The following is a 21,545-nucleotide window of genomic DNA, read 5'->3' on the forward strand; positions in this document are numbered from 1 at the left end:
CTGACATGTCTGCCGTATGCGATCCAACCCATTTTTGTTCTTCTATGAATTTCCTTCTCGTGTTCAGGGTTCCCTGTGATTAATTGACTTAGGTAAACATACTCCTTCACAGACTCTATAGGCTGTCTGGCGATCCTGAACTCTTGCTCCTTTGCCCAGCTATTCGTCATTATCTTTGTCTTCTACATATTAATCTTCACCCCCACTATTACACTCTCTCTGTTAAGGTCCTCAATCATTTGTTGTACCGTATTTACACGATTGTAAGTCGACCCCTTTTTTTAAATTTGAAAGTCTGAAGTTAGGGGGTCGACTTACAATCAAAACTAAAACATGGCCCCGCCAAAAAAGCGATACCAACGGGAGCTACAACGTAGTTACAATTTTATGTTTGCTCTATGGCCCTACCCGTATCTTTTCGCTATCCCGCGTGTTTGTTCGCTTTGTGGAAGGGTTTTTCAACATTTTTTTGAGTTTTACAGTGCATGCAACACTCATGGGGGGGTTGTCGATAGTTGATGGAAGCGCCGCTGTTCCCATTTGCGGCGGCACCCTCAGAACGGCGGCACTTGCGGGGAGTATTGGTAGTTCATGGAAGAGCAGACACCGCTCGTGGGTTTCTCTTTCTCCGTTTAAAGGCATTGGTATCGGTTTGACGCGTTCCACTTGACTGCCGGCTACGTGTTACCTTTATGCTCCCCCAGTCGTCATGAGTGCTCCAGGCCCACTAATCATTCGGCACTCGTTCACAGCAGTGTTCAAGAGGGCTGCCATCCTTTATGCTGAAGAAGCAAATCACTGCGCAGCGGGCCGCAATTTCGATGTTTCTAAACGGGTGGTGCGAGAGTGGCGACTGCAGCGAAGCGAAGTTTTCACCTGTGACAGCAAGTGAGAAATTTCCCACGGGCCGAAGTCTGGACGCTTTCCAGAGCTGTAGGCTAAGCTTGCGGTGTACGTCGCTGAAATGCGTGATCGGTCCCTGCCAGAGAAGTGCGATGAGGTCATGAAACAAGCCTGGACCTTCGCCTTAATTTTAAGGTTCTGCTCCGCCGCGAGTCCAACGAGTGGCTGGCGGCAGAAGACTGCGAAATTACGCCAACCGGACCTGTCAAAAGAGCCTCCCTGACGGCTGCGTGTGGTTGGGTGCATTTGGCGTGGGCTGCTGTTCTGCAAGTTGTCCTGGTGCGGTCGTTTGCCAAATTTGAAATTTCGTTGGACCACGACGCGCTGTTGGACCGCAGCAACGATGACGATGGCAGCACTAGTGAAGACGAGTAGTCCAGTGACCATGTCAGCTACTAATAAATTTTCGTTATCGAATGTGCCCTCGGGTATTCTCTCAAATTTTTTTTTTTCGGTCACGCGATATGGGGGGGTCGACTTACATTTGAGTCGACTTACAGTCATGTAAATACGGTAACTCGTCTGCGTTGTTGCTGAATAGAACAATGTCATCGGCAAACCGAAGGTTGCTGAGATATTCGCCATCGATCCTAACTCCTAAGCCTTCCCAGTTTAGTAGCTTCATTACTTCTTCCAAGCATGCAGTGAATAGCATTAGAGAGATTGTGTCTCCCTGTCTGACCCCTTTCTTTATAAGTATCTTCTTGCTTTTCTTGTGTAGAATTAAGGTAGCTGTATTTTCCAAGGTACGGTAGAACCCCGCTGTTACGTTCCTCACTGCTGCGTTTTCCCGGCTGCTACGTTGTTTTCATCCGGTCCCGGCATAGCTTCCATAGGATCCAATGTATAAGGAACCCCGCTGTTACGTAGTAGCTGTGAAAACGTTCCCGCATGATGCGTCGCAACCCGAACCCGCCTGGGCTAAAGTAGGCAACGCGCTTCGACCGTCATTCTGACTTTTGACGAGTTTTGACCAGGCTTGGCCGGGCTTGGCTATGGAACTGGCTGCAAGAAGCCGCACGCCAGTTCGAGAGGCCGCCACTAGGTGGCCATTCGTGAAAAATGCTCTCGCTATCATCACTGTGATTACGGTCCCCGCATGGTTTGTTGGACGGGCGGACGGATCGACTCACGGAGGAAGGAAACTCGGGAGAGGCCCTGACGTCGCTCTTTGTGAAGCTATAGCTAAAGGGAAGCCGGAAGTTGGCGTTGCTCCGCCTATCGGGCCAGCTCTCCTCTCTTGTTTACATTTCTCGTGAAACCACGCCGCGCTGCGCGCAAAAGGCTGCTCGGATGCGCGCGCTGCGCAGCAATACTAAACAATCGTCAGCACGTTAGCATGATTACGCCAAAGAGGGCAAAATTTCCCGCGGATATTCCTTCGTCCGTTGCCGTGGCGCGGTGACGATGAGGAGCACGAGCCGCATGATGCCGGGGAGTTGCCAAATCCTAGCTTTGGAGAAGCCGTCACGGCTCTAGACCTCCTTCGCAGGTACGTCGCACCTCACAGCGACGCTGACAGCAATGCGGCCTTCCAGGCTATTGAGAAACGTGTGGTGATTTCTAGCGAGCGAAAGAAACTGCTAGCCACCATTCTAGACTTTTTTAAGTTCTAAGCGCACTCTGTGGAAATAAATTGTCTATAGTTGAAGCTGCACTTTTTTCATTCATTTTCGAAGCTTTCCTCACTGTTGCGTTTTCCCGGCTGTTACGTTTTTTTTCCTCGGTCCGGTGAAAAACGTATGAACGGGGTTCCACTGTACTTACATGAGCGTTCTGTACTCCTTGATTATATACTGCCTCTGTGACTGCTAGTATCTCTACTGAATCAAAGGCCTTTTCGTAATCTATGAAAGCCATATAAAGAGGCCTGTTGTACTTTGCGGATGTCTCGATAACCTGATTAATGACATGGATGTGATCCATTGTAGAGTATCCCTTCCTGAAGCCAGCCTGTTCCCTTGGTTGACGAAAGTCCAGTGTTGCCCTTATTCTATTGGACATTATATTGGTAAATATTTTATATAATACTGGGAGTAACCTAATTAGCCTATACTTTTTCACTTTAACGTCTCCCTTTTTGTGGATTAGTGTAATGTTAGCATTCTTCCAGTTTTCTGGGACCCTTGCAGTTGATAGACACTTTGTATAAAGAGCCGCTAGTTTTCCAGGCATTATGTCTCCTCCATCTTTGATTAAATAGACTGTTATTTCATCTTCTCCTGTCGCTCTTCCTCGTTTCATGTCTTGCAAGGTCCTTCTGACCTCATCGCTAGTTATAGGAGGAGTTGCTGTATCCTGTTCATTACCATTTCTAATGGAGGTATCCTGACTGCTCTGGGTATTGTACGGGTCAGTATAGAATTCTTCCGTTTCCTTTACTATATCTTCGAGATTGCTGATATTACCCTGCTTATCTTTCAGTGCATACATCTTGGTTTATCCTATGCCAAGTTTCTTTCTCACTGATTTCAGGCTGCGTCCATTTTTTTACAGCTTCTTCAGTTTTTCTCACGTTATAGTTTCGAATATCACTTATCTTCGCCTTGTTGATCAGTTTTGACAGTTCCGCGAATTCTATCTTATCTCTTGAGTTTGACACTTTCATTATTTGTCGTTTCTTTATTAGGTCCTTTGTTACTTGGGACAGCTTGCCTGCTGTTTCATGTTTGTATAAATTGTTTTTTCAGATACAGTCGCCGACCGATTTTCCGGACTCCAAAAATTCGGACATGCCCGATTATTCGGTCAGCTTCGCGGCACCGCCGTTCTCCCCATAGACCATAATGTATAACAACTGCCGAAAGTTCGGACACCTTGCAACCTCTCGTCTGATTTTTCGGACACTCCTTGAGCCAACTCGATCAAGGGCATCATGCACCGACTCTGACCGGCGCATAGTTCGACTTGCTGAACGCCATTTTTTTTTAAACGGAGCCTCCTTGATGTCCCACGAAGTGGCGCTACTGGAAATCCCCGCTCATCATCATCGTTTCTGCCTGGTTCGATAGAGTGGCCGTACAGCAGTTCCGGTTTCAGATTAGTAAGCCATGTCAAGACAATCCAGCAGCTGATTTGTTTCTGTCGCGCACGACGCTACGAGCAGGCCGCGTTTTTCGTTTGTGCGACTGGTGTCGGCACGGTGGTGTTTGCTTTGTGTGCTGTGTCGAGGTTTCGGTGTTCCAACGCGGCGTACGGAAACATCGCGTCGAGTGTCTAATGGCGCCTACAGTGCCCGCGCAGACTGCGCTGGGGAATACCGGCAAGCGGGTGCCGGGAAGCCTAAGATTTGTCGCCTTCCGATGTGCTCCCTACTGACGCGGAAAATGTTCTGCCGAGACCTGCGCAGTGGTTGCATTGCGATTCCGGACACCGTCTCATTTGACAGTTTCACAGGTGCTGACACTGCTGTACTGACATGCGCAGAACTTGACGACGGCGAGATCATTCGTCAGGTTTCTGCTGCACTCATTCTCTATGCTGCACCGCCGGACGACGACTCCGAGTCTGAAGATGACGCACCATGTGCTACGCTGCCGTCGCATGCGGAGCGTGCACAAGCAGTGACTGCTTTCAGCCGCCTATAGTGACCGTGCGACCCTCTCCGAGATTCAGGCTTATCTGATTGCGCGTAAACGGAACAGCGTGCAACGGCGCACTCACGATTTCTTCAGGCCTACTGCCGAGCCCAAATAAGGGCGTGGAAATAAAGGATTTCATTTTTTTGTTCTTAATCTGCTTTTTCGGACACCTGTTTATTCGGACATTTCCGCAGTCCCCGTGAGGTCCGAATAAACGGTCGGCGACTGTACAGTATTCAACACTGATGTGTTCTTGCTTTTGGTGCTAAGGCCCAAGCTGTGATAACCGGTTTATCTGTTTCATTACATATTTCATTACATACATTACAGTATGTGTACTGTTCAGTTCAACATTGTTTAATTTTTATGTCACATTTTGTTTATTTCTTATGTATGTTTTATTTAAAAGCTGATGACAAAATATGGGTTAAGGGTCGCTGTTTCGGACAAAGAAGGTTCTTTTGTGGTGATAGCTAAAGGGGTTTACCAGGAAAAGGCAAGTTTGGCTATTCGTAAGAACTTTAAAGAAGTGTAGCGAAAGTGAAGAAAAAAGCAGTGGCGTTTCTTGATGCTTTAAGCCTAGAAGGACTTAAAGGGACACTAAAGGTTAATATTAAGTCAAGTGGACTGTTCAGATACCATCCCAGAAACCTCGAAACACTTGTTTCATGCACAGAAGAGACTTATTTTAAGAGAAAATGCATTCTGAAGCGTCCGCGTACCTCTAGCGCAGTTCAAGTTGCCCGCCCTCCGATTGAGGAGCGGTGACGTCATAGTCTCATAGTGACGTTGCGCCGTTGGTGAGGGAAAAGGCACCCGCAGACGGCGCTACGGCTTTTCTGCGCAAAACGCAAACGCGCGACCAGAAACAGAGCAGACAGCAGCGCGAAAGCAGAACTACAGTGGCTAGCAGAAGCGAAAGCGTGTGACGATAAGCTGGTTCTTTATTTTGTGACGCCAACATTGACTCTCGTTGCAATGGACGACCCTGACAACGACACATTGGTTCGCGATGCTGGGCTCGACTTCAGCGATTTAAGCACTGATGAACGTGACCCTGCTGCTGAGGGCTCGCGCTGCCGGCGTCGTTGCGTACTGCTACGACGGCAACTGTATGTCATGGGTATACATATTCGCACATTTGTAGCTTTTCCTTCGTGAAAACCAAATGCCGGCTCACTGCCCAGTCTTCGACCTGCAGTTGTTCTTGCGCTTCAGAGAATGCAGGCAAGACCGACAGAACAGCGCTACGGGAAAGCATTGTTTTGAAAGGCACTCCACACGACTTCACTAAGTCAGTGTTGAACTTGTAATCTTCTGGACGAAAGTGCAGCGAGCACACTATGCGATTTTTCGGCTATTTACCAACGCGCTGTGGCAGAGCTACGGCATTAACCACTTCGAACGGAGGTTCACTTGTTGGCACACAGTGATAAGTAACATTGGATTCGCCGCTGCAACTGCCCTTGGCCAAGTTCCGCGGACCATTTGCACATCCCACGACATCACATGGACGTGGCATTCTCGTTGCTTGATCCAAATGCAAGTTTCGCGTGTCAGCAGAGCCAGCGCAGCCCTACGCGATAACAAAACAACTGAAACTCCAAAAAGCACGCGGCGCAGAGTCGAGTGAAAACAAAACCTTTCGACCACCCATACTACTGAAGGGTCACGTCAAAATGTTATTGTTTCTTAGAATCGAACAGGAGTAGACAAGTAGCATTTTCTTCCGTCTTATAACCTAATGAAGTGACCTTTTTAATACGAGTAGTTGAGTACCAGTGACATAAATTATGATGAGTAGTGCCTTCGTCATCGGGCTAGTACCAGAATGGCGGTGTGGGGTCTCAAATCGTGTCATGCATTTACCTCAATTTCTCGGTTTCTAAAGCTCTGTTCGCGATTATATTGATGCCTTAGACGTTCTAGAGCATTGCGTTATCACTTTAATTTGACTTCATAGTAACCTTCAGTGTCCCTTTAACAAGCGTGTTAAGAAAGCAAAAGAGGGACAGTTAAAGGTATTCTTCCATGCGAACACCCACAAACCAGAGATGCCGTTCCTGGTCATCGTGACTGAAAGGAACAGTTTCCATGTTTTTACAAGACCACCTTGCCTTGCTAAAACTGGTCGATCCCCTGGTCATCCAGAATTCTGAGAGCATTGAATACCTCTCGCTAAATAATCCAGGAAGGTGTGCCACATTTAGTGCGGACGAAGAGTATCTTTTTATTGTTTCGCCTCACAGCCAATTAATGTACAGTGTCAAGGCATGCATTACGGAGCAGAATGATGAAATGCTGTTTGTCCAAAAATGTGGTGTTACTGTTGAAAGTTTACTTGAACTTTTGTCATGCTACCTGAGGTCGACAATGATTGGATGGAATGACTTGCTTTTCATACAAAAGGCTGGTATCTGTATCAGATCCAGAGTGGCTCCCGTCCTGAGTAGCATTTTTTTGCCGCAGGTGGATGTGGCATTAGACTGGCATCTTTCTGGGATAGCCATCAAGACATTCAGATATGGTGATGATTTTTTGGTTTTAATTGACAGACACGACTCTACCAACAAGGTGGATGAAATGGGTCTTTTTAGTGAGCTTGGTCAGGGTTTGAGGTTCACCTCGGAGCAACCAAGAGAGGATGAACTACAATATCTTGACCTTGGACTACATTTTTAGACGATCATGTCTGTTGGGAATATTTCCCCCGTGCTGCCAAGCCCCTGTTGAACTTCACCTCAGGTCATTCTAAAGCAGTAAAAAATGCCGTTTGCATCTCTGTACTTCGCGCCGTCCTGGTAAAAACATGTGGGTATGCATTGGGTGATGCCTTCGCACATCAGGTATTCAGGCTAGAGGAAGCTGGGTACCCGGGTAACTCAATAACAGGCAGCTCTGAGAAGTTGATTAAATGGGTAAAAAACTCGAGAAGGCAGGAGGCCGAAGGAAAGAGCTGGAAAAACGTGGTAGCACATCGCCTGTCCCATGGCCTGAAGAATGTTGCAGGTCAGTATGGGGTGCAGGTTGTCTTTTTGGCTCCTGGCAGAATGTAATCCTAACGTAAGGTGCAAAGTGAAACATGTTGATAAGTATGTAGGTTGCACTACCAATGTGGTATACTCTTTCCCGCTCAAGTGTGGGCGAGTGTACATAAGGCAAAAACCGGCTGGTGCATTAATGTAAGACTTAGAGAGCATGAATTGTCCTTCGACAAGAATGATTATGTGCATGTGTCTGCCCATTGCTGGCAATGTAAGTGTGAGCTTCAGCTCAAAGAGACAACAATTTTGTTCCAAGCATGCTGATGCATCCACCAGATTAGTCATTGAAGCAGCCCACATTGAGCGAAAGGGCACGTGGTGCATTAGCCAGCCTTCGATCGCGCTTTCTCAGCAGGAATTAACGTACCTAGATACTAGCTCGATACGGTAACAGATGCCCTGTATACACGTGGCCTGGTTGTGTGTTCCTAAATTGACCATGTGATCGCCTATGTCGCTTATATACCTGATGTGTGTTTTAGTAAACTTAGTTGTGAGTCAGCGCTCGTCCTGTGTCCTTTTACTCCATCGTCGTCATGTTCGCGCTGTTACCATTATGAATGTACAGTCGCCGACCGTTTATTCGGACCTCACGGGGACTGCGGAAATGTCCGAATAAACAGGTGTCTGAAAAAGTAGATTAAGAAAAAAAATAAAAATCCTTTATTTCCATGCACTTATTCGGGCTCGGCAATAGGCTTGGCTTGAAGAAATCATGAATGCGCCGTTGCACGCTGTTTCGTTTACGCGCAATCAGATAAGCCTGAATCTCGGAGAGGGTCGTACAGTCACTATAGGCGGCTGGAAGCACAGTCACTGCTTCTACACGCTTTGCATGCAACGGCAGCGTAGCACATGGTGCGTCATTGTCCAGCGGTGCAGCAAAAACCTGACAAATGATCTGACCTTCGTCGAGTTCTGCGCATGTCAGTACAGCAGTATCAGCACCTGTGAAACTGTCAAATGAGATGATGTCCGGAATCGTAATGCGACCACTGCGCAGGTCTCGGCAGAACATTTTCGGCGTCAGTAGGGATGACATCGGAAGGTGACAAATCCTAGGCCTCCCGGCACCCGCTTGCAGGCATTCCCCAGCGCAGACTGCACGGGCACTGTCAGCGCCATTACACACTTGACGCGATCTTTCCTTATGCCGCGTTGCATCACCGCAACCTCTTGACACAGCACACAAAGTAAATATCACCACGCCGTCACGCTGACACCAGTCGCACAAACGAAAAACATGGCCTACTCGCAGCGTCGTGCACAAAGAAAGAAACAAATCAGCTGCTGGATTGTCTTGACATGGCTTACTAAGCTGAGACCGGAACTGCTGTAGCTACAAACCAGGCAGAAACGATGATGATGAGCATGGATTAGCAGTAGCGCCGCTTCGTAGGGCAGCAAGGAGGCTCCGTTCAAAACAAAAATGGCGTTCAGCAAGTCGAACCATGCACCGGTCAGAGTTGGTGCATGGTGATCTCGATTGAGTTGGCTCAAGGCATGTTAGAAAAATCAGACGAGAGGTTGCAAGGTGTCTGAACTTTCGGCAGTTGTTATACATTATGGTCTAAGGGGGAATGGCGGTGCCGTGAAGCAGACCGAACAATCGAGCATATCCGAATTTTTTGAGTCCGAAAAATCAGTCGGTGACTGTATACCAACTCGCCCAACTTTCCACTTTAATACAAAATGCCACCTTGAATACTTTAATCACAGCTGTATTTCAACCTGCAGTTACATAATATCTGCAAGGCTCTAGTTGCTACTGTATATGAGCTTACTTCAGTTTACATAATAGTGTCATTTTTTTGTCACTTAAATGTAATTGCAGTGTTCTTTTGTTAAAATTTGTGAATATTTGTTGCTAGTGAAATGTGGAATTCTAGGGCTGTATTGAAAATAGTTCCCTTACTATTCAAATCTATTCAAATATTATTCGATTTGTATTCAATTTGGTGTCATCACTATTCAATTCGTATTTGATTCAGCTCTAAAATTCACTATTCGCACACCCCTACACTTCCGCCACTTGATTGCTGACATCATCAGTGCAAATGAAGGTGGCTTGATAATTCCGAGTGACCAAAATCGGAAGTGACCCAGAACTGTGTCGCTATTTAACATGTGGTGGAACAAATGGCGGATGCTTAGAACTTCACACGGAGTGCAGCCCTTACAACTTATTTGTGTGGCTTGGCTTGTCCTGTGTTTTGGATACGGGCACGACTACTAGATCGACTTGGCTTCAGTAGTTTTGGTTTCAAGAAGGTGCTGGCAACATGGACCTCAACCATGCCGGCAACATATTACAACAAAATATAATTCTTTTGGCTCAACTTCGTGACCGAATTAGCATGTGGTTATGCAGGTAGAGACTGAATTATCGAATGGCGCCCTGTACGGTGTCCAAAATTTTGGCCGTTGTTTTACATTTAGTCTATGGTGCCAGCCGTGATGCCGTGAAACTGTCTGAATAATCAAGCATAACCAAATTATCAGTATCCTGAATATTGGTGTGCGATCTTATTTAATCATTTCACTGGGAAAACAATTTCAACACTGCCAATTGTCTTCACTACTTTAGTGCATGCAAATAGAGGAGCAAGGAGAAAGGGGTCCTCAGTACTATGTGAAAGTCAGCAAGACTTACTGAGGCTACAGTGCTTTGGAACCTTTTGTTCTAACAATGCAAATTTCAGGAGTTTGACCTGTTTTCAGGAGGGTAATATTTTTCTCTCTTTTGTGTTCACAGGCATCATCACTTTTTGAAGGGTTGGAAGATGAGGAAGACAGCATCGAGCCGTTCTCTCCACGCCAGAGTGTCAAGACGCTGATCATCAAACCCAAGGACACCCCGGACAAGCTTAGTGCGAGCACTCTCTTAGCTTCCCCGGTACTTGCAGCCAACCGTGCATCCACACCTATTACTCAGTCATCCACTAGTCCATCTTCTAGGACACCACTGGCTCTTCCCATCAAGGACAGGTGCTTTATCTTGTCGTTCTTGTTCATTGTCATCTGAATTAATTAGGTTCACTGTAGGACAGACAGGCTTCCCAATGCTCTGTAGGTGTGCTTCTCATGCTCCTACTGCACCCGACTGAATCGTTAATATTGCTTAAATCATTGGCTATGGCTAAAGGTACGTCTGACATCTCCCTAAAGCTTTTCTTACAGGTACGTTAGACGGATCTGGCAGGGTTTTTACGGAAGTACGTCTGACGTTTCTCATTGGCTTTTCCCTCTTTCACGTTTGGTTACGTTAGGTATAAGCACGCTGAATAGTCGACCCTGCGCAGGTGGGGAAGAAGACCGTGAAGACGGTTGACCACATCTGCATCCACTAATTTCTAACCAATTAGAGCAACTAAAGTTTTTCCTCGTCCTCCTGAATAGCTAAATACAGTAACACCTCGCTGATATGATCCCATTACGTACGATTTCTCGGCATCAACGTTCGCGATCAAGAACACAAAAAGATGACATAGTACTGTTACGCTGTAGTACTGTAAAGAAAAAAAGGGTTGCGCAATAGAAAACAGTAGCTGCTTGCCGCATCAGCTTCCCTGCAATACTCGCCCGCCCGTCTCACGTAAAAGGGCTGGTGCACACCAAGTTTATTATTCCAGTACCAGCAAATCTCCTCCCAGGTTGTTACACACCGCATTCACAGCCATCGCCACCAACCCTATTGCTATAAGCATTTTCACTTATCTGTTTCATAGGTTGTGGGCTGTAGTGCCGTCGAAAGTGTACTGCATGCTTTTAATAGGCGATAACCCAAGCACACCGTCTTTCCGTGCTGCAGGCGGCACAAAGGCAGCATCATGTATCACTCTGGCACCATCGTAGGCATGGTGTTCTGGTGTTGCCAACCAGCTCGATTTCATTTATATTTCCCGTAGCAGTCTTAAAACACTTTGCAAATGGAGAACGACAATGTGCATCACGGATTGCTTAGGCCCTACCTGCTTGACGCGCGTCTGCATGCCAAGATTTGCATTGAGTGTCAACAATTTGCATTGAGTGGGCATGTCGAAACTTCCCACCAGAATGCCCCACTCGAAGAAGCTGCTGAACCAGACCGAATTTGAGGAGTGCGAACGTAAGCTTTGCTGAAGCCATAAAAAGGACATGGTGTTTGTTTGGTGGTGCTCGAAACCCACCAGCTCGGCTCGCGTTGGCGTCTCGTGCTGCAAAGCGCTGTGCAATGATTTGCATAGCGCTTTGCATTATGTAGATCTCAATTAGTTGAGTATGTCAATTTTTTAGTGACTTCCAATCATATGTTTTCTCAGTACATTTTCTCTTGCATTTTTTTTTCCAAACCTTATGAAAGAGGTTCTGCTGTACACGCTTCCCTCACGGCAGCGCTTATTCTGTGTGTGTCGTGGTGGAGCATGCCTGTTTTGGCCTAGCCCACGCAGATAGGCGTGCTCATCATTGCCGTAACGACTGCCACATCTGCTTACATAGTGTTAACGCACATTTTCACAGTAAGAAAAAGCATTCAGGACGCCTCGATGCACTACTATGACAATGTGTGCTTATCACAAATACAGCAATGCTGCAATTACGCTTCGCTACCAATTCACTAGGTGATTGGTTGAAATCCGTTCGTGTTCCAGCATTTAACAATTGCAAAGTTGTCGAAATTGAAACTGTGATTCACAAATTAACAGAATCATTATTTAATGAAAGCAGAGAAGCACAACTCTTTTCCGTACAGTTAGCTCCATGGACGGCTCTTCAAGTTGTATTCACTTTTCGTTCTCGAATGGGCAAAGTATACTATATGCTTTATTGCTCAAAGCAGTTCTTTCTTGGCGCTTCTTCAAGGGACTGCTTTATCATACCGCAGGGCGGACCACTAATAAAGAACTTAAAAACTGGTAGCATAAGTTGCGGCATCATATTGTTACGTAGGAAGACGCAGACGAAAAGCTATGTGCAAGTATATTTACAAGAAAATACGCTGCGCTTGGCCAAGAGGCAACAGCCCGCGCTAGCTTCTCATCGTCGTCGTCGTCTTCGCACTGCTCGCCTTTTCGTGATCACACATATTGTTCCGTAGCACTACCCCCGGCTGCAAAAGCGCCGTCCCGGAGCGACTAAAGATTGGACTCGGAAGCAGTGTAGTAGGCCTTGTTATCGCCCCACTGGAAAGGGGCGTCTTTTTTCAAAAGCTTGGTTAGTGGTCGTGCTATGGCGGCGAAATTTCTCACGAAACGGCAGACGTACGAACAAAGGCCGATGAAGCTGCGCACATCCTTGACACACTTCGGAACAGGGAAGTGCGCAACAGCATGGATCTTGCCTGGGTCCGGTTGCACTCCGTTCGCGTCAACGAGATGTCCAAGGACGGTAATCTGGCGATGGCCGAATTGACACTTCGATGCGTTGAGTTGCAGACCGGCTCGACGAAAAACGTCCAGGACTGCTGAGAGGCGCTCGAGGTGCGTAGCGAACGTTGGGGAGAATATGATAACGTCATCCAAGTAGCACAGGCACGTGGACCATTTGAAACCGTGAAGAAGGAAGTCCATCATGCGTTCAAAAGTGGCAGGGGCGTTACATAGACCGAACGGCATCACTTTGAATTGATAAAGACCGTCGGGTGTTACAAAAGCAGTCTTCTCGCGGTCGAGATCGTCCACGGCAATCTGCCAGTAGCCGGAGCGAAGGTCAATAGAGGAGAAATAGCGAGCACCGTGGAGGCAGTCAAGGGCGTCATCAATCCGAGGTAGGGGATACACGTCCTTTTTGGTAACCCTGTTAAGGTGCCGATAGTCCACGCAAAAGCGCCATGAGCCATCCTTCTTTTTGACCAGTACAACAGGTGACGCCCATGGACTATATGATGGTTCAATAATGTTCTTGGCAAGCATTTTGCGAACTTCTGCGTGAATAACTTGACGCTCAGCTGGTGACACTCGACACTGGCAGCGATGAATAGGAGGGGCATCGCCGGTATTAATGCGATGTTTGACAGCTGTAGTTTGGGCCAAAGAATGATCGTTAAAGTAAAAAATATCGTGGCCTCTTGGCCAAGCGCAGCGATATTGTTACATAGGAAGACGCAGACGAAAAGCTATGTACAAGTATATTTACAAGAAAATACGCGCTTGGCCAAGAGGCAACAGCCCGCGCTAGCTTCTTATCGTCGTCGTCTTCGCACTGCTCGCCTTTTCGTGATCGCACATATTGTTCCGTAGCAATATAAAACGTCTGGGTTCCGTATACGTTTAAAAGCATTTTCGGCAGTGTCGCTAAAATACACACATTTATGCTTTGAAGTTGTTTCGTCTACCTAAAATAGCGAATGCTGTGTAGATTTGGTTCTGCAAGGAGGGGGGCAGTGGGGATGGAGCAAACATGATCGACAGTAATTAACTTCAATGCTAATCGGTGCCAACATGGCTGAGGGCTCGCTTTCTAAAGAAACATGTAGTGGTTGTTGGTGTACAACACATTGTAGATAGCGTACGTAAATTGCACAAGAATTAGGTTTTATAATTACCTCAACCTCCGATTGCTACGCGGTGTGCCTTGGTTTGGATACCAATTCACACTATCTTTTGTTCTTTTTTTACCTGTGGTAGTTTACCTGATGTGGCAAAAGCCTTTTCGCCACTTAAATCTGATAAGGCTAATTTTAAAATTGCATGATCACTTTGGCTGGACCGCCACATGCATCGGACCGTCAGGTCATGCGTTAAAGTAAGCTTCTTGTGCCATTCTTACATGTACTACAGAGCACATGTAAAAATAGCAGAATAAATGTATTGTAGAAACAGCACAATAAACATACATGTGTGACCCAACAGGGCATCAGATCTGTCTGTGGAGCAGCCGTGAGGACCTGTTGCTTGCTGTCATTTGCCATTCTCAGGTCTAAGTGGGGAAAGTGTTTCCGCCACATCAGAGACACTGGTGAAAAAAGAAATAGAGAGAGAGAAAGAGAAAACAAAAAGAAAACGTGCAGTATAATGGGGTATTGAACCCTGGAAAGCTTGCCAAACAGCTTTTCCAGCCGTTGTATTACCCATTACCTCAAATTTGTTAGTCTTTAGTTTATTTTAGTTGATTTCGTTATTTCGGCGGCCAATCTTCGTACGTTCTAGTATAACATATTATCCTATAATCTTCCATTTCTACACCTCTTTCTTTCGAATAGTGAGGCTCCGCCGTGCCAGGATGGATTGCCGTTGAAATTTGCTACTGCATGTACTCCTCCCTCTTGTTTGTGCAGGTTCCTAGCTACCACATATGATGACGGGAAAGTATGCATGTAGGATAAGCAACTCTGTACGTATCTTAACCACTGTATTCTGAAGGTAGTGTGAAGCTTCGTGGAATGTGCTTGTGGAAGAATGTTGTTCTCATGACAGATCCACTATTCTGCCGTATCTTTAAGCCGGCAAACTGGATTGTTTGCGCTTACGTCCTACGTAGCTTTAGACACTTTGTAAATCATTACTCTGTTTGAACCTCTGCTTTCCCCTTCCTTGCATTCCCTGCCACTAGGATGATAGCTAGTTAAGGGGGGACGCGGGTTTTACATCGCGAAAGATGGCCAAAAATTCGATTTTTTGAAAATAACATTTTCAGTTTCTATAACCCTTTTTCTATCTGATACCCAAATATCATCACTGTAAACCACTTAGAAGTGCTCAAAAAAATTAGTTTTATCAGCCAAGGTGGCGAAAGATCTCGCGGAAATTAAGAACAGCGTTTTTCACGCCACAATATCTCCGGAACGGCGCGACCGAGCGCCGCCATCTTAGTCTCGTTGGAAAGCGCATTTCTCCGTCTTCAAATCTGCCGCTTCAGCGATCTCCTCCATGCAGAAACAAGCGCACAAAAAGCAAATGATTGAGGGTCGTGCTGGAGTCTGCGATTGGCCGCGCCTGCCACGTGACTCCAGCGCGGTTCGCCATTGGTCCGGCGCTGGCGTCGTCTGCTCGGCTCTTTGCACCTCGCGAGTGTGACGTCTCCACTCGCCGTGATCTCGACGTGTCAAAACGGGCGCTACGCGGACATCGCAGTAGCGTGGCCGATCCCTACGCTTGTGGATGTTTCAGACTCTCGGCTAAGCATTCCGAGCATCGGCGACGCGGACTTCACGACCAAGATTCGCGCGCGGAATCCTCGGACATGCGGCTAAGCCTTTCAGCAGTCGGTGTTTCGAATTCGTGACACATTCATATCGCGCACGCAATCCTCAGAAACGCGGCTTAACATTTTGTGCATAGGGAGTCTCCGACACGGCGATCATGCACATCGCGCGCGGGCTTCTCAGACCGTCACCTAATCATTTCGTGCATCGGCGCCTCCGACTGCGCGAATAAGCACATCGAGTGTCGACTCCTCGAGCCCGCGGCTAGGCATTTCGCGCGTCGGCACCTCGGACTGCGCGAATAAGCGCATCGAGGGTCGACTCCTCGAGCCCGCGACTAGGCATTTCGCGCGTCGGCACCTCGGACTGCGCGACTAAGCACATCGCGCGTCGGCTCCTTGTATCTGCGGCTATGCATTTCGCACATCGGCACTTCGGACTCGCAACCAAGCACATTGCGCGTTCACTTTATTATCATATTGTCACGATAGCTCGTAACAATATCTATCATACCACCCCTTCATAAAGAGAACCTCATCATGAGCTCTGTTCATTAGGCCCCTTGGGCTGGCACACACCTGGCTGCAGAAGTGATCGAGGCATCATACAAAAGTAAAATTCTGGAAAGCACCTAGCAGCTGCATATCTATCACTGGCTCTCTGATCGTAAGTTCCACAGCCACTGTCAGGTGAACATGACTTGGAAGGCTACTTACACTCAGAGCCTTCATTCAGTAACATGGTCAATTCTACCAAATGAAATATGCCTCACTGATTGTAATGGAGACTGCTATTAATCAGGCAGCCTGCATGTACAACATTGGAACTATATTCATGCCCACACAGAGTTCTACACTTCGGTTTGAAACCCAGGCACCATGCTCTTTGTAGAGCATGGTGCCTAATAAAGGTTTTTGTGCTAGTTCAGTGGCCAGTGTGCTATTATTTTGAGAGTGTGCAGTCACACATTTAGTATGGACATTCTTACAAAACATAGAGCTTCAAAATGGTGCCATTTGTATTGCTGTAGATTCACTTCAGCAAAAGCTACATTTGTTTGAAACTTCAAATGCGTTTATTTCAGTTCGATGTTTTTGCACACTGTACTCCGCCTTACGGGTGTTTTTTCTGGGTTGTTTTTGGCCAAAAATGGCAAGGGTGGTATCATTTTATTCGTGCTGAAATTATCTGGGGGGTGGTGCTATTTTTATTACTCTTGCACCGTCATGAAAATCACATCCAGGTATAGTAATCGCTGCTAATTAGAAAAAAAATGTTCATAATAAATGCAAGATTGTTTTCTTGTCTGCAAAATGTTTGCAAATGAATAAAAATAGCATCACCCCCTACAGTAGGTCTTTAGCAATGGTGTCATGCATTTAGTTTTTGGTTTAGCAAGACGGAATCATCAAAAAGCCCCGTAACGAGCTTGAAATTAATTTGACTTCAGACCTCAATATTTTTTGATGCTGCAGCTATCAAAAATCTAATTACAGATCTGAAATCAGCATGAAAAATTACCCCAGGCAGTGGAGTTTAATAAAAATTCACCCAAAAATAAGAAAAACATTTTTAAGACCCACTTCCCCCCTTAACCAGTTCATTGAACATGATGTTGGAACAATTAAAGGTACGCTAGAGGCAAATACTATGTCGACTTGAACTGCTTAAATGCCATTCCAGAAACTTTGCAATGCTTGTGTCGTGCCAAGAAAAGACTCGGTTGATGAGAAAATTGCATTTGATAGGTCCAAATACCTTTATCGCAATTCAAATCTCCCGCCACCCAACTGGGGAGTGGTGACGTTTATTACGCCATCACCACCCTTTGCTGTCAGTGAGCAAAATGGTGGCCGCCAGATGGATGTGCGTTTTTTTTTTTTTCACGATACGTGAAAGCGCGGCCATCTAGAAACCGAGCCAAGACAGAGTGGTGGATGTGCCACTGTGTCTGCTTTTGGTCAAGTTGCATGGACCATTCGGGCATCCTGCGGCATTACTGGAAGTGAAATTCTCTGCTACTTGCAGTTTCTGTGAGTTTCGCGAGCCAGCAAAACCAGCACAGCACTACGCGACAACAAAACTACTGAAACACGAAAGCACTGGTGGCACAGAGTCGAGCGAAAATGAGACCTTTCGACAGCCCGCACGGTTGTGAAGCGTAATGTCAATGAGCTTTTTCTAAAGATGAAGTAGAACTGGACAATTAGCATTTTCTTTCGTCTTATAATGTAATACAATGATGTCATTGTAACAAGTGGTTGAGTACTAATGACATAATTATAGTGGGTAGTGCCTTCATCATAGGGCAAGTACTTGAATGTCCCGGGGGAGTCTCTAATCATGTCCTGCATTTACCTCAATTTCTCGATTCCTCAATATCAATTTCTCGAGCACTAATCTACCACTTGACTTAATATTCACCTTTAGTGTCCCTCTAATGAAGAGTATCAGAGGGCTGGGGTTTCAGGGAGCTTTTGGCTGCTTCCATTTGTACTAAGTTGTTTCTTACAGGGGCCCTGAAACACTTTTCTAACTAATCATAGAATGGCCTCACTATTAAAGAATATTGTCTCGCAAATCTCGCGCTGAAAAAAAACTTTTCAAATCGCACCAGTACCTGACTTTGTCCTCCTTTTCATCTCCACTAGTGCGCTGGAAGCTACACTGTGGAGAAACCAAGAGGGCAAAGCCCTGGCCAAAAGTTGAGTGTCGCGCTGGTGAAAGGGCTCGCCGCAGTACCCGATGTGGATGTAGTGTGCAGCTGTCATTTCGGAGGTCACATGCAGCAGCCGCAGCTGCGCACAGCTATGCTTGCAACACTACTCACACGGATTTTCTTATGGCCCAAAATTTCATCATTCCCATATCTTTGAACCTGTACTTGTGAGAGCTAAATTTGCTGGCATAAGCAAGTGAAAATTGCTGCTGGTTGATGAGCTTGACAGTGCTGACGTGGAAAGAGCCTCTTCGGTTGCTTTCATTGTTGAAAATGTCTGGGTTCTTCGCTGTTTAAAGTTTCCTTGCATGTTCTAAAGCCATGTTTTTAACCCAGTTTGCCATTAAGGCATCCTCCTGGGGGTACTCTACTTTAGATGAAGTGTCTAAATACATTCCCGAGCTTGCCACTTGGCCAAATGTGTAGTTTGGAAACCATGTATCTCGACACTTAGCCAAATTAGTTGCAGCCACAGAGGTTTCCACCTGGTGGCTCGTGTTGTACAGATGAATGAAGAGGCAGGACAGTGTGGGTATTTGAACTGATAGCACTTGGTAAGCATAAGCACTAGCAGGATCCCCGTGACACTGCCCCTTCTTACTTTTAACATGCTTCACTGCACGGCAAATATGCTTTGCCACATAACATAACTTTCCTGCAGCGAAATGGCAGGACAATCGTGTTAAGGTCAATTTCGGGGTTTTGAATTCTTAAGGCAATTACAGCCGACAGTGGCAGTTTTCAGGGTGTTGAATATTTCGAATAGTAAAAGTGTCTTGAATCGAATTGAATATTCGAAGTTTTAAATATTTGCACACCTTTCTTTATTTTGTTGCAAGCTGTATTGAAATTTCATTTCTTTGATAAATAACTTGTTTGTGATGGTTGCCATATACTTCTTTCTCATAATTTGCAGTTGTCGTGTTGACAGCGACTCCCCTCGCAACGAGCCTAGCTTCACAACACCAACTGCACACGGGGAAAAACCTGTAAGGTGCGTACTCTGTCATGCCGTGCACTGAGGGAAATTAATCTTTCGTTTTATTCTGTCATCTCCTCGTTGCGCACATGCAAAAAGCGTCCCCTGTTACTCCTTCAATGACAGATGGTTTTCTCATCGATGCCAAAGTCCCGCCTGGCTTGAACGTTTGACTATGCCTCTGCGGCTAGCACAACTTTTCGTTTGAAAGCTGCACTACAGTTGCAGCACCTGTTTTGTGACATTACGGTAACACCACGCTATGGGCCACGCCGTACGCCGATATGACACGGGTCAAAATAGCAATGTCGCTCATGTGCTTCAGTTGGCTACTGGTGCAGCTAATAGTGGCTGCAGTACTGACTTTTCTAGATGGTGCTAGCTACGCACCATATTTATCATTTTTAATTATGAACTGGCGGGTTTTTAAAATCCTCGACTGTAAGCCGATCCTAAAGTTTGGTAGATGATTATTCGAAAAAAAACAAAAAAACTATTGGCCTAAATTTTAATAAATACGGTACGTCCTGCAGCAGCGAGTGAATTGTCTTTCGTGCTGCCCCTCACTTAAATGTGAATGTGAACTAAGCGGCTAGAACACAGTGCACACGAAGCTATCGGCACTCGACGCACTCTGTTCCCATCGCAAATCGCTTTCAAGATGTGGCCCACGTGGCCACACCATACACCACTGCTGCCGGAGTAGAAGACCCCTTCCCTCTCCTCCCCCTGGTACCTGGCGAGCAGCAAAAGACTGTGCACTTTCTCCCGGCTTCTCTCCCAAGCATGCACGAGATTTAGCCATCGTCGGTTCACTTTCACACGCTGTTACTTGCACATACAGCATAAGGTGTACAGCGACGATGTTGTCGTCCTTGGACTTTATACGGAACATCATGGCGGCGGCAGTGACCATGGCACAAATGTGCCTGGAGTGCCCATATAATTGCTGTCGCAATAAAACCTCAAAACATACTGCTGATTGATTCATTAGGCAGTATTTGCCCAATTCTAACATGCCCCTGAGTCAAATGTGCCTATCTTCTGTGTGTCGAAAGGAGAAAACTAATGTAGACATAACATTAAAGTTCCTAAACAAAGTAGAAATCTAATGCGCACCGAACTCTTTAGCAAGAAAAAAATTCGCAATAGGTGTTGCACAGTTGCGGCCGGTTTCCTAAAGTCAGTTTTGACACATGGTCTTTTAAAGTCAGCTTCACCACAATAAAGCTATGTTATGTGGCTCAAATCCGTACGAACGCCATGAAAGCAGCTCTCGGCCCAATATTTTTTTGGGGGAAAAAAAGAAGCCATCCATAGAAATGGGATAGATGCCATAATTGGACATTGCGAGTTATCATTATTGCTTGAAAATCTTCCTAGGCATGCCGTAAATAGGTATTCTCTATGGAAGGTGACGTGTGTTCAGCACATTCACTGTCCTTTAAGCTCAGCCAAGACAGAGCTCCCAGTAAAGGCTTTGCTATTGGGGTCACCATAAGGGTCAGATGCGTGCTGGCTAAAGTTTGAATTTTCTTGCAAAGGCCAACTTTAGGATTGAAATAACGACAATTTGGGCCCATGGGCACCAGCCAGGGCTTTCGTACAAGATCCAATTAACCAAAAATCAAATTATCTGCAGTCAAATAAATGGAAGTCTACTGTACAAGAATGACCTTTCTTCGTCTCAATTTCTGTATATTTCCATACTTTTGCCAGAGTGCTCTGAAGTGCTGTACAGTGTTGCTGTAATGAACTGCACCAGCATTTTAGCTTTATGCAGCCATTTTATTTTCTGTGGATATCCTTTTCACAGCAACCTGCAAAGTTTGGATGACACAGTGTCATGCCTTGAGGTCCGTGGCCGCAAGTTGCGCTACCTGTCCAGCTCGGACAGCTTGGATGACTCGTCTCAGGCTGATCCGGCACCCGACCCTGCAAAGCCCCCACATCCTGCAGGCATTGTGCTCACTCGACCGGGGTATTTCACTGTCCCTTCTATGGACGAGCTAGCATCTATGGTAGGCCCTGATGGACGCTGCATCGTGGAGAATTTCTGTGTGGCACGTGAGGGCTATGGCAATGTCTACTTTCCAGGCCGCACCGATGTTGCAGGTCTCAACCTTGACGATATTGGTGAGTCAGCTTATTCAGCTGGGTGCACAGTGCTTGTTGTCGGGAATCTTCATAATTTACT

General features: G+C 46.3%; 1 protein-coding gene across 3 annotated transcripts in view; it reads left to right on the top strand.

Moving 5' to 3' along the window:
- Positions 1-21,545, top strand: part of Nup98-96 (nuclear pore complex protein Nup98-96) — a 264,767-nt gene that overhangs the window by 87,301 nt on the left and 155,921 nt on the right. For all 3 annotated transcript variants that reach the window (XM_055073379.2, XM_055073380.2, XM_055073381.2), the window contains 3 exons: positions 10,284-10,516; positions 19,286-19,363; positions 21,165-21,484. In XM_055073379.2, the coding sequence (XP_054929354.1) occupies positions 10,284-10,516; positions 19,286-19,363; positions 21,165-21,484 (631 nt within the window). The remainder of the gene's footprint in view (positions 1-10,283; positions 10,517-19,285; positions 19,364-21,164; positions 21,485-21,545) is intronic.

The sequence above is a fragment of the Dermacentor andersoni genome, chromosome 4 (assembly GCF_023375885.2).
Source record: "Dermacentor andersoni chromosome 4, qqDerAnde1_hic_scaffold, whole genome shotgun sequence".
Taxonomy (NCBI): domain Eukaryota; kingdom Metazoa; phylum Arthropoda; class Arachnida; order Ixodida; family Ixodidae; genus Dermacentor; species Dermacentor andersoni.